A 16,180-nucleotide genomic window follows, 5' to 3' on the forward strand; every position below is an offset into this window, starting at 1 on the left:
TATCTTAAGCTTTTGATGGGATCATACAGAAAATACAAATCAGTAAATTAGAGCAACTATAGATTTATAATCTTGACAAGAATGATAGCTGTGTGGCACACAAAAATGCCATGTCAGTTATGATGCAGCAGTTGGACAGGTGAAAGTCTTAGTTATAGTCAGGGTGTCCTGCGGGGTACTGTCCTGTGCCCATACTGGCTTAGGTTGTATCTTTCTAAACAATCTTTTTTCTGCGGTGTTCTATAGTCTGTATACATTTGACCTAAAATTGGGAATTCTGATTAAATTTGTTACACATAGTGCATGTCTGCAAAAGAACTTGACTAAATTGATCATTTCAGCACAGAAAAATAATATGCTGATAAATATATCAGAATATATATGCATATGAGAGATGAAACACTTAGATTGAAGGGTACATGTCTGATACAGCACACTATAATTAAAGATATGAATTATTTTATGGACCTTGTTAAATAAGTAGACCCACCTTTGAGTTTTTATAGTTATAGCAATCTATTAGTTAATGATAGCTATAAAACTAAAGCTTGTATAAAAATATTTATAATGTCTAGAAAATCAGAAATGCTGAAATCATTGTTTATAAATTACATTAGACAAAACTATATCATGTAATAATAATAATAATATGAGCACTTTATTTGAACTAGCATGAGTAATTTAGAAAGAATGCAGCAAAATATATGAAGGACATCAGGATGTGAAAGTTATTATGAGACATTAAAATATCAGAACTTTTACAATGTCTCACACAGATATTGTAGATGAGACATAATTTATGTATATTTAGTGACAATTACCTCTGAGAATGTTTGTCTTTATCAAAAAGTAGTTGACAATCATCAAACAACCTGTGTAGGAAATTATATAGGAATGAGAGATGTATTAAATGGTTGTCTGACACGGTAGCTAATGCCTGGAATAGACTACTAAAATATATGAAAGTAAGAACTAGTTTACCAATGCTAAGAACTTCTTAGACACTTAATATCAGAATGATGTTTTTGTACTAGCTGGCAGGGAGGGAGGGTATTATTGCCCATGTCTAAAATGTTTGTTTGTGTATATGTAGTTTTTTCTGAATGTCAGATATGTGATAAAACTAAATGACTCTGAAACTGATTTTTATGTCTATGTAAAAATGTAAAATACATTCTTATATGTCTATTTGTATGTCTTAATGGTTTGCTTAGGTATTTTATGATATGCATTTGTACTATTGTGTTAAAGTGAAGCTTTTGTCCCTGATCCTCTGCTGAAAATGGACCTACATCCAGTCAGACTTTCTTGGTCATCCAATGTAAAATAAAAATAAATAAATAAAAGTACTGAAGCATTATTTTATAATAATTTACTTTATGTATAGTTTAGCGTCTATATTAGATACTCAAAGTTACTGAATTTTGAATACGATATGATCAACAGCATATCGTCGAAGTCCAGTAACATCGAATATCTAATAAAACATTAAACAAAGTCAAAAAACAGAACTACTTGCTCTAAGCAGGGGAGCAAGCCACCCTACACCCCCCATACCCTCCGCTACTTAAATATTCCAACTCCGAGACAGCACTACATTGAAGTAAACAGAATTCTCCCCTTACGGAGATTTCCGTTTACCTCTTCGATATTCTCTGGTTTCGCTGTTTACGTGTCGGCAATGTCAGATTGGACATTGTGATCTTTCGAGATTCTGATATAGACCCTATAGTTTATATATAGTTATTGCATTTCATTTATACTTTTAATTGGAAGTTTGTGATGCAGGACTGCGTTTGGTATTAGATGTTCAGACTTATTTTAACTGAAGTCTATCAGTATGTATTCATGTGGATTTGGAAGTATTGCTGCCAGTTTTGTCCACATTAAAGCATGCTTTGCCTCAGACAGTAAAATTATTTTTTCTCACAATGTTTCATCCTGAACTATTTTACTGACATTTTTATCTTGTAAACAGGTTTGCAATTTCTTCTGTACAGCTTAACATCTTCCATACAAACTAAAGAAGGTTTTGGTTCAGATGCAAATTAAAACCAGCTTCAAGCTGCAGACTTTCCCATTGCTCATGTGTTCTAACTTTGCTTCCAGGATATAAATCTGCTGCTTGTCTGCAACTGCTAACCCAGTAGACATTTTTTGTCTGCTAAATTCTCTCCAGTATTTTCTTTATGTTACTTTTCAGACACCAGTAATGCAACTGAAGTAGATAACCTGCTTTTTATCATTCGACTCATTAATGGTTTTGTTCATAACAGAATGAATCCCAGCAGTGGAATATTCCTATACTTCTAAACAATCCTTGTAGCTTATTTCTTAGGAATGTTTTCAATACAATATGGGGATAGTATCTTCACTTATCCACTGGATTGGTGATAATGTGAACTGTAAGATATATGATTCAATTCCCAACCATGGACAATTTTGATTCCCTGACTTTTATGCTGTGTACCACTGTCAGATGTCATATCACCAGATGCCTTATAAGTCACAAATGCACACTTTAATGCACTAATCACACTTCCACTTGATGTGCTTGATTATTTTAGAGAACTGGGAATAATAATCCACACTTATACAATATAGGTAGTCCATTAACTGGAGAGAAATTTGTATACAATCTGATGCTGGCATCTCTTTCAGGATTGCTGTTATTGTATACACAGCATATTGTACACCACTATTATTACTTGCTTTATATGGAATTCCTGGCTACGAGTTGCATCACCTACTCTTTTTTTACTTTTTTACTGTCCCCGATATGATTAGTGTAACCACTCTAGCATTTGATTTCTTGGTTGTTTAGAAATGATTATTCTGTCTGCTATGAACATAAGCCTTGGACATATGACATTTCTTCCCTGAAATTAAAATGGTATGAATTTGTTTTCTTAATATTGATTTTTGCTTCTATCACTGTAACCTTTCAGTAGTTGCATTTCTAAGCACTAGCACAGCTCTGATTTATTTATGTATACTTTTTTCTTTCATTGGTAAATGTGGTATCACCTGAAGAATCACCAACTCTTATCCTAACACTTGTCCATGTTTTTTCTGTTTAATATGTTTTTCTCACTGAATCATCTATGGAGTTTCTTGCGTGGTATGTATATTACTTTCAGATCACACTTAAGCAGATCAAGTAACATCCTTTGCACTCTTGTAGCTGCCTTGTACAAAGAGTTATTAAACATGTTTCCCAGGGAACTGTGGTTCATATATCTTTTTCTGCCTCTGTGTTTGCTCATGACTATAGGTAGCTGGTTTATTCTCTTGAGGTAGAACAATTCTTAACTCATTCTGAATGGTGCACACTTGCAATGCAAATGCTTATTTGCATCTTAATAGCTTAATGTCTATAACGTCTTTCTTCAACATTCCAAATGCTCTACTAGTTAATGCTACTTTGTCTAACTTTTCATCCTTTCTCAGTCTAGGGTAGATGCATCATTACAATGCTCTACTGTCTTAAACCACCTATATTTTCCAAACTGCTTTGTATCATGACAACCATTGTATCTTTTTATTTAGAACCAAGCGTCTAATTTTGTAGTCTTGAACATTTTTTCCTCGGGCCTCTGCTGAAAAAGGGCTTTTCACCCAATCAGACTTCCGCAGTTAACCAATGTCAATATAATACTACTACTACTACTACTACTAATAATAATAATAATAATAATAATAATTATAATAATTATAATAATGCCATACTGCATTTACCAGGTTCTTTATTTTTCTAAAGGCATTCTTAAAGGCATAATATGTACAAACTTTGCACGATATTATGACAGTCCCTGAAGTTTTTCTAATGCCTGCTTGTCTTGAGTCCTTGGCATAGTCACAATTCCTCTGTCCATTTCTTTATTATATTTCAGTCTCCCTGCTGATAGAACATGGCATAAATTTTAGACATGTATCTCTGTTATTTTACATTTGTTGTTATTGAATTTGAATCTATCTGCATTAATCAATTTAGCAACTGCATCAGTCTCATGTCCTGACCTTTATTTCTCCAACACTTACTATTAGATTATCCATTATGTTTTGAACACCTTCCAATCACTTAGTTATTTAGGCAAGAATTCTTTGGAACACCAGTGGCACTGAAGAAATATTCAATGGAAATCTAATGAATCATACCTTCCAGTTGGAACAGTAAATATACAGGTTGGAATTATTTGCAACTATCTCATAGGTTTACAGACATTTTTTTTTCTGAGTCTTTCCCAAACCCAGAGCCTCCACTAGTCACAAAAATATTTTCGGTATCCCCATAAGAAAAAATGGCATGCTACACTGTGGATAAAATGAACGACACACACACAGACACACACACACACACACACACACACACACACACACACACACACACACACATACACACACACACACACACACCACACACACACACACACACACACACACACACACACACACACACACACACACACACACACACACACACACACACACACACACACACACACACACACACACTTTGCAGAATATCTTCTTCCCCTAAATTACTTTACCTAATTTGGCAGTTGGGTTCTCTGGGTCTCTCTCATCAGATAATCCAGAAATGTCACAGAAAGATCCTTGAACTTCCTTGGTAGCCACAGAGACTAAGACTCACAGCATAGTTGTACTGAGTGGGTTAAATCTTCCAAACCTAGAAATGTAAATTCTAGCACCAGGGTACAAATATGGGTGATGAGGATGATGCCCAGATATCAGTTTTCCTATTATTAACAAATCCCTAAATGTGACCCAGATGACCTAGCTTTAGCCTATGACCCAGATGGTAGATGAGCTGACTGGGGAACGGGAGGAATGAAGAGGCTAATCCTATTAATTTCTTTTGGGGTGGCAGGAGAGATGTAATGTGCTCAGGAGCATGGTAAGGCATGAGCTATTGGTGGTACTACAAGTTGTCATACAGTTATAATGAGGATCAAGCTGAATGGTGATATCACCATATAAGTAGGGACTGCTATCAAGCACCCAATTATCCCCTGGCCCTTATGTGCATATTCCAAGCTTGTATAGGAAAGTGGTAAGATTAAGTGAAAATCCCCAGCTAAGTGTGATAACTGATTGTTTTTTCCACTTCCATCTTAGAGTGGTGACACCTTACATCTTAGAGTAACCTACAGGCATGTACTTGAAAACCAAAACTACCTAACTGAACTTCTTCCCCATTAGTAAGAATAGCCTCTAACATTTATAATACCTGCTGAGAATGTCTCTGTTCCATTCATTTTACTCTTCTTTGCCTGTTCTACCACCTTCATAAATAATGAATCACTGCAAAAAATACTTTACTATCCCACATTCTGTATACAGGAGACTGTCTCTATCTCTCATCCTGCAGGGGTCCATACCTTATGGTATAAAATCAACATCAAAAATAAAGGTCCTTCCTAAAACATACATTTACAAACAACGTAGGAGCCCCCACTATAATAAATTAAAAATATCTCCTCCTTTACCCAAAACTGAGTTTACAAATGGCTACTCTACTATGAACAGTTTGAACGAACATTTAAGCCTTCTTTCAATATCTCTCCCTGAAGGTTATATTGCTAACTGTTGCAAAATTTCATCCTGGAAACTGTTCAAAACTTTACTATTTACTCTTATCACTAAATACTATTTTGGATTTGTGTAGTAACCTGGCCAAAAATCTCTGTCCTGACAGTAGCATCTATCTTTTACTTTATTTTGTTTTATTTTAGTCCAAGTATTAACCAGACCCTATGGTGATCTTTCTTGAAATAGAAAAACAATGCCTGACACCATGCAATCACTAATAAGGTCTATTAGCAAAGAAAAATAATACTTCTAAAGTGATCAAATTGCAGTGGCACAACCACCCTCCTTAAATCACTTCATTGATAACTATAGCAACCCCCTAGTCCTCTAATAATCCAAAGTAAACACTCTATTCTACAGTAGCAACGACCATCCTGAAGGAAGAAGACTCTAACTCAACATGATACTTTTAATACAGTGTTTTCAGATCATATCTTGTAGTACCCTTCTGAGGTGCTACTAAGTGCCCCTCACCTTTCATGAGGCCCATATACTTCAAAAAGAGCAGTAATCAGGATCTAAAAATGCTCATATATATATATATATATATATATATATATATATATTGGAGATCCCCTGCTACTGAAGTAGGAAAAACTACTTAGCTCTCCAGCACTTCAGTCATGTCAGTAAACATCACAAAGGAAATAAACATTTTTCTACTTCTCAATAAGTAAGACATTTTGTCCTGACCTGTATAAGCAAGTGTCTATAAAAGTCATGTCTATCTCAGTGACATCCATTCACTGCCCTGTAACCTAACAGAAAAAGCAGAATAAGGCTAGAGCTATTCCTCAAACACATGGGTCAAGAGTCCTCCTGTCTCACCTCCATTGTCATTCTAGAGCTTTCTCCTGAATTTGTAGACTTTAGCTAATTTCCTGTCTGTCAGCTTGATCATCAGTACACCACATAAAGAGGTATGTAAACAAAGACAGAGTAAAAGAACATATAGTGATCAGAGTCTGATGGCCATTGTAATGCTTTCCCAAAGTTATATTTTTATTTATAGCCACCTTGCTAGCTGATTTGCTGCTGCTTTCCTATGGCATCCATGTCAACTGTATTTCCATCCAATTGGAGAAGATGCCATGTTCCTGCTATCTGTGATTATACAAAGATGATATAAGAATGACATTCTCTCTTCCTGCCTAACTTCTCCAACCTGCATAATCCCTTTTTATTTCCACCACAACCTCATCTAGTGAGTCTGGAAAGCCACATGTAGGTATCCCTTCTTCCACATATTTAATAACTGATATATCCTGGACAGTTCCATTTACCTGCAGAACTTGTTTCAAACTGCAGTTTATCCCTCTTGTTACTGCTTTGCTGATCCTTGATCCATCTGAGTGTTCAGGTACCACCTCTCGGTGGTAAAAACCACACTGTAGAGAGAAGATCCTCGGGGCAAAAAACAAAAAACCAAACACAACCGGGGTTCCCCCAAGTCCAAAGTGGGAAACCTATTCCAGAAACTGGGAACATAAACCACTAGCACATAAAACAAAGCACTAAATATTTTATTTAGAACTAGTTAAGCATTTTTCTCCTTATAGTAGACCAGTATTTTATCAGGATTAGTGATAAAATGCAAACTAATCAGATTTATAAACTCATTAACAAGATCATGTGACACTATTAAATAAATCAACTCAAATAGCCTTTCATACATTGAAAATGTATTCTAAAATTGAATATAATAAAATGTGCAGATTAAAATTACTATTAGAAAAAGTTCTTATTTTAAAACTTAATTTAAGTTGCTAATAAATGCACCTACATTAAACTTGAATGGGTCACTTAAAGCTTTGCAGCATGCAATTTTAACACACTGATTAAAGAAACGATATCATTAAGCCCATGATGTGTATTAGCATCTAACCGAATCTGCCACAATAACTCACAATCCTGGAGCCTCTTTTCCATGACCCCCCTCTATGGTTAAGTGATACTCCAATATAAAAAAGTAAAACTTTTTATTAGGCAAGTTAACCTATGTTTATAAAGTGCATTGGTAGTACTGGAATTACCTGTATCATAGTAACGCTCATATATTCATGTTTTTAAGGCTCATTCTGTCTTGCCTTATAGTAACCATGGCAGTAGTCACAAATGGCAATATACATCATGCTTGTGGAATTAGAATCACATGCATACTGCAACTTAAATTCATAATCATGACAATTAAATTTTGGGCTCTGCCCTTCAAAATATACTTGCATTGCTGGCAGGAACAATACTTTACCATACCCTTACCTATTTTATTAACCCTGATGAGATCAAGTTTGGTTTTTCTCCTTTCAAACCACTCCCTAAGATTTAAATGTCTTTTATGTCCAAATTGAGGGCAACTACCTAAACATTTATTAATAGCACTATCGTGGTCATTTAGCTTCCAATTATTTTTAATTATCTGTTTAATATAACTACTCTGTTTACCATATTTAATCATCATGGTTTGCTCAAAATTATTTAATGGTCGGTCTTCATTACTTAACCTTATTCCACTGTATCCCCTTATCTAAAAGTGGAAAAAACTCCCTGTTTGTTTTCTACCTACTTCTTCTTTAACATCATTTAACATTTTAGTGGGATAACCCTATTAAACAATATATCTATTAGCTTATCAATTTCAAGTGTAAACTGATCATATTCAAGCACTGTTCTTGATAAACACAACATTTTGCCTTTCACTAAACTTTCTTTTTTTAGAAAGGATGGTTACTGGAAAAATGCAACAAAATTATTGGAAAATGTAGGTTGCATCTATAATCTAGAGCTAAAAATGATATATCCAAAAAATGAATGACCTGTTTGGAAAAGGAAAATGTAAATCTCAAACAAATCTTTAATGGAATCAAACATTCTGTATAATTAGTAAGCTGTAGTATACTACCCTTCCAGATGATAAATATATCATCTAGAAAAGTGACCACATGATGCATACAGGCTGAACTGAACACAATATTTTTTTTATTCCCAGGTTGGAATAATGGTTAAGGTGTTTGCCTTATAAACACAAGATGCAGGGTTTGATACTCACATGGAGTAATTAGCTAAGCTTAAAATGACCCACAATGGCAGTTAGTCTAGTATAGCTCTATGAACAAAACAATGTTAGCATATAAGGGAGCATATACTGACCCCATAGCAACACCTGTCAGCTGTTTGAAATATTCTCCTTCAAAATAAATAAAATTATTATGAAGGACCATGTTAATAAGTTCAAATAAAATGTTAATATATGTAATATGTAGGGACTCACATCTTTCATCTGCTTCCCTAAACCAGTCTATCCTTATATCGTGCTGTATACATGAAAAAAGGTTGACTACATCAGTTGTGACCAACAGCCATTCTTTATCAAAGAATTCCCACTTAATATTAAATAAAAAAACCCATGAGTACTACAAAATGTAAGAACAATTACTGAGAAAATGCTTTAAAGTCCCACATGTATATATGGCTAATGGATGAGATTTTGAACCAGCAGCAGCCACTATAGGGCACACGGGGTATCATCGATATTATTATGCCATTTAGGGATGCCAATATTGTTGGTACCAATGGATAATCAAATTTTAAAAACTTATACAGTATAGTCGATATCACAATGATCTAAAAATCTTTCAGAGCCATACCTATCTTATAATAAGAAACATTAACTTTATTTTTGATACCTTACAATATTGGAGCTCATTATTAAGTATATTATACATTCTAGTGGAAGAGTCAATGGCACTCATTAAAACCACAGCCCCCCCCACCCTTTATCAGGCTTCATAATCCTACTCTCATAACTTTTAATCAATTCACTTATTACACAGCTCATCTCTAGTTGTATTAAAACCTGTCATATATCATTACTGTTGGAACAATTTTCTCAAATCTAGGTAGTATTTAAGATATGTTTGGTTTGCAGTGGAATAACATTAGTTTCCTGTGATGTTGCTTATCCACTAATGTATAGCAGCTTTCATAACATCCATATATAAATGAATGGTCTCTTCAATGTTTCTAAACCAATGCACTACTCCATTTTAACCAGTTCAAAGTAACTGGGTACTAGAGACACATGACTGCTCTTTCTCAGATTGTATCCCTCATTGCTGGGAACAGTTCAAATCATTTTTGTAAAATTAGTGATGACAAGTCCTCATCCACTCTAATGTGAAACCAATCCATGATAGATCCTTTCCTTTTTTATGTATTACCTTTTTGACTACCCATTCCTTAAGGCAATAGCAATTTCCCTTTACAATCAGGTACTAGGTCTGCGTTAATCTGTAGAAGCTTTTCTAACACTAACAGCACAACCTATCTGTGCATTTAATTCCTGGGTTTCAGCAAGGACTCAACAGTTTTTTTGTCTCTTCCTCCCCATACCAACCATCGTGTCTCATATTTCTCAGTTACTCCACAAACATGTTTATTCCCCAGTATGAAAGCCCTATTGCTCTTTCTTTTCAGGAGATGAGAACTGAGGTAGTGAGTATTGGAAGGAGATCAGTGAGGAGTAGAACAAATAGAATGAATTGGGAGAGTTACTGAATAAAAGTAAAGCTGTATGTGGAGAGTAGTGAGTCATCATGAGTAACGAGTGCAAGCAGGCATAAGAATTAATATATACATGTACGTTACACTTATATGTTCTACTTACAAAACTGAGGAAACTCATATACATACATACATGTTTGTATGCATATATGTGCATGTGTGTGGATATAGATATATATACGTGTGCGTGTGTGTGTGTGTGTGTGTGTGTGTGTGTATATATATATATATATATATATATATATATATAGATAGACAGATATAGATATATAGCTATATAAATATATATATATATATATATATATATATATATATATATATATATATATATATATATATATGTATACTAATATACAGTTAGATATGAGTGCACTTAGTTTAGATGAAACACCCAAATGTCAAAATTTACATTTACTAGAAAATGTTGACTTTGTAAACCACCATGCTACTACACATGCATCCAGCAGCAGGCTTGGTACATGCAAGAAGTAAGATAAAACACAGTATTTTGCAGTCGAGGGGGCAAGCCCTTGCTAATTATACATACTAACTTCCAGGCTGCACAATGTCGGGCATATTCTCCAACCCCAGGAATTGTGTGATCTTGCACACCTGTCAACATTCTGCTTAATCAATGGAGTTTTGTTGTTTTCCCCATATGTACGTACGTATGTATCTATATGGATGGCTGTACCTAAAATGGCCGAACCAACATAAGACTGACAGTAAAAAAACTGACACTGAAAAAGACTGAAGACAAAAATACTGATAAAATTGAACTTATACAACTTCTGCATAAACTCAGAGTTGGTAAAGATATATAAATAAATAAATATATATATATATATATATATATATATATATATATATATATATGGGTCTATGTTGTTAGATCGAAAGTACACAACATTGATCTAACAACATCGAAGCCCATAAAAGTGAAAGTGCACTATATTGAATGTGCACTTTCGCAAAAGCCGGTTTTCGTAACTGGCAAAAAACAGACTAACAACCTCTAAACAGTATTTTGCAAGGGGGCAAGCCCCCCTGTGCCCCCCACAACCCACTAATTTAATACTCTAACTCCGAGATCGCACTACAATGTGGAAAAGGGAATATTCCCTCATCCCCACTGTACCGCGATCTCCACAAGAGGTTTGTTAGCTGTACATCAACAGTATATGTTGATATACAACTAACAAAACATGCAAACAGCATGTTTTCTCCTTTTTTCAGTCTCCTTTAGCGAAAGTGCATATTCGATGTTATGCACTTTCGCTAAAGTGTGTTCATCAAAGTACAGATGGATAGACTTGTGAAACTGTTCCCATTTCAGGACTAAGCTAGCTGTAATGTTTGCAATTTGTTTCAATTACTAAAAGTATATGGAGGAGCAAGATTCTTTATTACAACAGGGGCAATAAATAATGTAATATACAGAGTTACAGACCAAACAATTTAACTTTGTGTACTCTTTTGATTATATGTTTCTTAACAGTGTTCACAATAAATCCAGGTAGAAATTTGTCCTAAAGATGAATGTAATGAAAACTCATGTTTCAAGTCACATGGCTTAGTAATAACCTCACAAAAGCTGCAATATGTGTAATGGGATATGAAAAAATTACAAAACTGAAATACTTGAAAAATATCTGATTTAATTGTTAATTCCACAGATATTAATGAGTGTGTAGGAAAAGGTGCTGTTGACTGTGGAACCAATGCTCTGTGCAATAATACTGCTGGAAGTTACTACTGTTACTGTAAAACTGGGTATAATTCCAGCTCTGGAAATGTCACGTTCATGAATAAGAACAAATCAACCTGCCAAGGTTAGTAAAATTTATGGATTATTCTGTTTCTGCTGATAGCAAAGTTAGTAAAGGATAATGTGAAACATTTTGTAGTGTACATGATAAAAAAGAACCAACATTTTAGCTTTGAAATTAACAGTGGAAAGGTATTTGAAAACACTCTCTCTTTTTTCATTGAACTTATCATACATTGCTTTGGAAACAAGAACATTTTTACAGTGCAGCTCTCTTCAGAGTTTGTTGCTGCTTTTTATAACATGGACCCATAATTTAGATACTATGTCATTAAGTATCCCCACCTCTATTTCTCAGTTACTTCAACTGAAAATAATAAATTGTGTCAGTTTCAAAACTGATGAGAGAGCTGCCTTTTCAGATGTGTCTTGAGGCATGTCACAATTTGTAGTGATGCAAATGTCTTTACAGCCTGATAGATGTTCCAAGGTCCATTGTAATTATCTGCTTCCTGGGAGAAATAGGAAATGAAGGACACCAAAGCTTAACTTTGTCAAACTAGCCACTTCCTTCATGTAGACAGACTTAGTAATACTTAAAATAGTTTTGGACTACAGTACTGAAAAGCACAATGTTTCTAAATGAAGTTCAAAATTAAACATGCTTCTTTGTGTTTATCTGATGTTGGTATTTCATTTTTATTTGTTTATTTTTTGTTGTTTTCTTGTTAACCAGGTAAGTCAGCTGGTCTGGAGACCCTTTTCAGCCACAACATAGGTCACTTCCAAGTCGTGGATTAGAAAAGCAATTTTGTTGTACAAAATACAAATAATGAAAGCAGATCAGTAACATGCTCATAAAATATGAACACAGATTGAATACGAGTATGAATCTGTGCATGTCAGTTGGTACAGAGGTTAAGGTTATGAGCTGCGCTCACTGAGGTACATGGTTTTATTCCCATCCCTCATTTGCTTACTGTGTGACCTTCAGTAAGTCACTTAAGATGTTACTTTAGAGAAGGGACCCTGTGTCCATGGAAGCTTACTTGGTTAACTAATAGGTTTTATGATGAATATGATGTGGATAGCATGATACCAGAATTAATACACAGATAGTAATGAAACAAATGTCTCATAGTCAAGTAACAGGCTTATTAGTTACTTAGGATAAGATGGGCAGAATAACATTAAAGATAAGTAAAACTTATTAACAGGTAGGTGAATTACAATGGGCAAGCCAATATTGTTATGCTGCAAAATAATTAATGAGCATTTGAGAGACTAAGCAATTGCTAAATCAGAAATAAAGTAAAAACAAAAGTTAGCAAGGATATTCAACTAGATATAGGAGATGCGGTTTTACAGCACGTACCAGTTTAATCTGTTAATGTTTAGGGTAGTCAAATAATATGACTCTGCAGACAACATGGAACGTCAGCTGACAAAAATGTTGGATGATTTAGTCAGCTTGGATCCATAAAGCACTTCCAAGTACGTACCTCCTTTAGGTTGTGCATCACCTCCAGTGTGAAGAGAAAGAGATCAGCAGAGTGGCTAAGAAGTTGATTGGATATTTCTGACTGTAGAACTAGTTTGAGAAAGTGAGTTCTTTGTTTTGAGCCCTTAAAGGATAGTGTGCTGCATTAACTTATCAAACAGTGTAGAGAATAACTATAAATTAAAAAAAGCAAGTTGCCTCTTTTTTGCAAGTAACAGCCATACTCCTCAGAGCTGCTCTTGGTTCGGCTACTATGCCTGAGAGTTACAGAGAATCTGCTGCATCTAAAGCCATCTGCTGCTAAAAACAATGAATATAAGTGTCATTTTGTACTTCTGCTTATTATTGTACCGTATTTCATAAGAATCTTATATTATTTGTTAGATTTCTCACACTTTAGTAGAACTTCAAAGCTGAACTGTTTCCACTGCTGCTGTAATACTTACATTGTGTCTGCTAATTTTACAGGACTGTTGTATCTAGATTGTGTAGTTACTCTGCACCTGAGCTCTAAAACCAGCATTTTTACATTAAGAAGGTTATGCTGTTTTCCACCTGATAAATGGTTAAGAAATGACTTAACAGCTTCACAGCAGTTCTTGGTCAATTCTGATTGTTTTTCTTAAACACAAACTTGCCTTTGCTTGGATCTTGGCTCATAGCAGCAGTACAAAAGAACTGCCAGCCCTCACCCTTGTTTCCCCCTCCCCCTTCCCTGTTTATTACCTTAAGCCAATTCCAAAGTTAATAAATATTACCTGTGGCAGGCACCATTTTTAAAACTACAACCGCCCTGCTGCAGTCCTCATGAAGAGCTCAGTGTCTCTCCAGTAAGTGTTTTACAACTGTATATGCTTATTTATGTTGAATTGCGTTCCACAGACATCTAATATGATTTCTGCTGTATTACTGGAGGTTACTATGGTATGCTAGCATGTGTTTAGCTGCACCACGTTGTTTAGTATATTAGTATGCACTATTTGCATAGTTGCACCTTGTTAACTAATAGTAGTCCTGTATATGCATTGTGTGTAGACAGCTCATACTGGTGTCTAATTATATCTACATAATGGTGGTGTAAGTGGTGTATAGAATCATATTAGAGACCCAGGGCAGAGTGCTGCTCACTATATTTTTATCTGTGACTGCATATCTGTCAGCTGAGGTCCCTTCTCACTAATGTGTTATCCAGTTGGCTCAGTATCTGCATATACGAGTAGTTGATTCAAGACATATTTTCCTGTATGCAGTAGCTATATGCACAGTTTGTTTTATAGTCCTTATACTGTATCTCTACCATCTCAAAACTGCTTACTCCTCTCTGTACCCTTCTTTTCTAGACCTAACTCCACTCTAAGTAATCAGCTGCAATAACACCTTTATCTTTAACCCAACCGGTGGATACATTGTAATATGAAAAGCACATTCAGAGTCTGAACTGTCTGCAAACACAAACAGCTAAAGTTAGCTTTGTGTATGTGTATACCTGTTTGAGCTAATATTCATTATCCCATGGAGAGCACGCTACTTCAGCTTGTAAGCAGCCCCCTCACACACACTCATCTTCCATTTCTCTTTTATTCCCTTCTGTTAGCAAATAGTATTCATAACTGTTAAAATACTCTCTGTGTTTGTTAATTTAATTGAGAGCACAGTAGCCTACAGATACTAGGTTATGCTGTTTTCCACCTGATAAATGGTTAAGAAATGTCTTACAGCTTCACAGAAGTTCTTGGTCAATTCTGATTGTTTTTCTTAAACACAAACTTGCCTTTGCTTGGATCTTGGCTCATCCCACTCTGTTCAGCCTCAGGCTCACTCCGCTGCCCTCCCTGCCCTCAAATTCCACCTGCCCACCCTCGGGCTCACTCCGCTCCCCTCCCTGTGGTCTACTTTAATTAAATGAAAGCAGAGTCCGTCTAATACGAATCCGTCGACACATAAATGCAGTTTTTCTTAAGAGTGTAACCTACCAAACACAAAATTAAAAGTTAAGTAACTGGAAAACCAAAGTTAATAACCAGAATACCTGCACCCTAGCAGTAGCTCTCCTTTTCCAGACTCAGGTCTCTGATTGTTTTTTTTTTCTGCTCTTTCCCGCCTTCTTGGCACTTCCTGCTCAGTTCGCCCTGCAGGCTCACTCCGTTCCCCTACACTACCCCCAATTCTCTCCCACCCCCAGTAGTCCTACATTTATTCCTCCTCCTACAAATCCCTCCCTCTCCCCCAACCAATCATCATTCACCTTCCCCCTCCCCTTCCTCTTACCCTCCTCACCCCACCCCTTCCTCTAACCCACCTGACTCTCACTACCGCTCCCCCACCCACCTAATATCACTTTATCCTCTTCTCTATCTCTTCTGACTAACTCCACTGCCATGCCCACCCTTCCCTATACAATCCTTATCTCCATATTCTTGCCCTTCATTCTACTACCTCTTTACTATGTCACCTCCTTTACTGATTTCCATTTACTCCCTCCCCCTTTTCCTCCTCACAACATCCCTACATCCCACTATCACAATATCTTAACCTCTTTAGTTCCCCTCCACCCTATCCTTCTCCTAAAAGTAAAAGTTTTCCCAAACTCTACTAATTACTACAAACCAAAACTGAATCTCTACCAGTCTCTTCTATCCAAATACAAACCTAATAAACATATTTCCCTTCCCACTTACCTTTGTCTAGCCAGCGAAATCCACCCCAATCCTGGACCAAACTTCTCTCCAATAAATCTC

The 16,180-nt window shown here is 35.6% G+C and overlaps 1 protein-coding gene across 1 annotated transcript in view; it reads left to right on the top strand.

The window, feature by feature from the left end:
• The window catches only part of LOC122812216 (adhesion G protein-coupled receptor E1-like), a 1,201,768-nt gene that overhangs the window by 242,742 nt on the left and 942,846 nt on the right, over positions 1–16,180 (top strand). The window contains exon 3 of the mRNA XM_044084558.1: positions 11,850–12,005. Within this exon, the coding sequence (XP_043940493.1) occupies positions 11,850–12,005 (156 nt within the window). The remainder of the gene's footprint in view (positions 1–11,849; positions 12,006–16,180) is intronic.

The sequence above is a fragment of the Protopterus annectens genome, chromosome 9.part0 (genome assembly GCF_019279795.1).
Source record: "Protopterus annectens isolate FY-2018-M chromosome 9.part0, PAN1.0, whole genome shotgun sequence".
Classification (NCBI taxonomy): Eukaryota; Metazoa; Chordata; order Ceratodontiformes; family Protopteridae; genus Protopterus; species Protopterus annectens.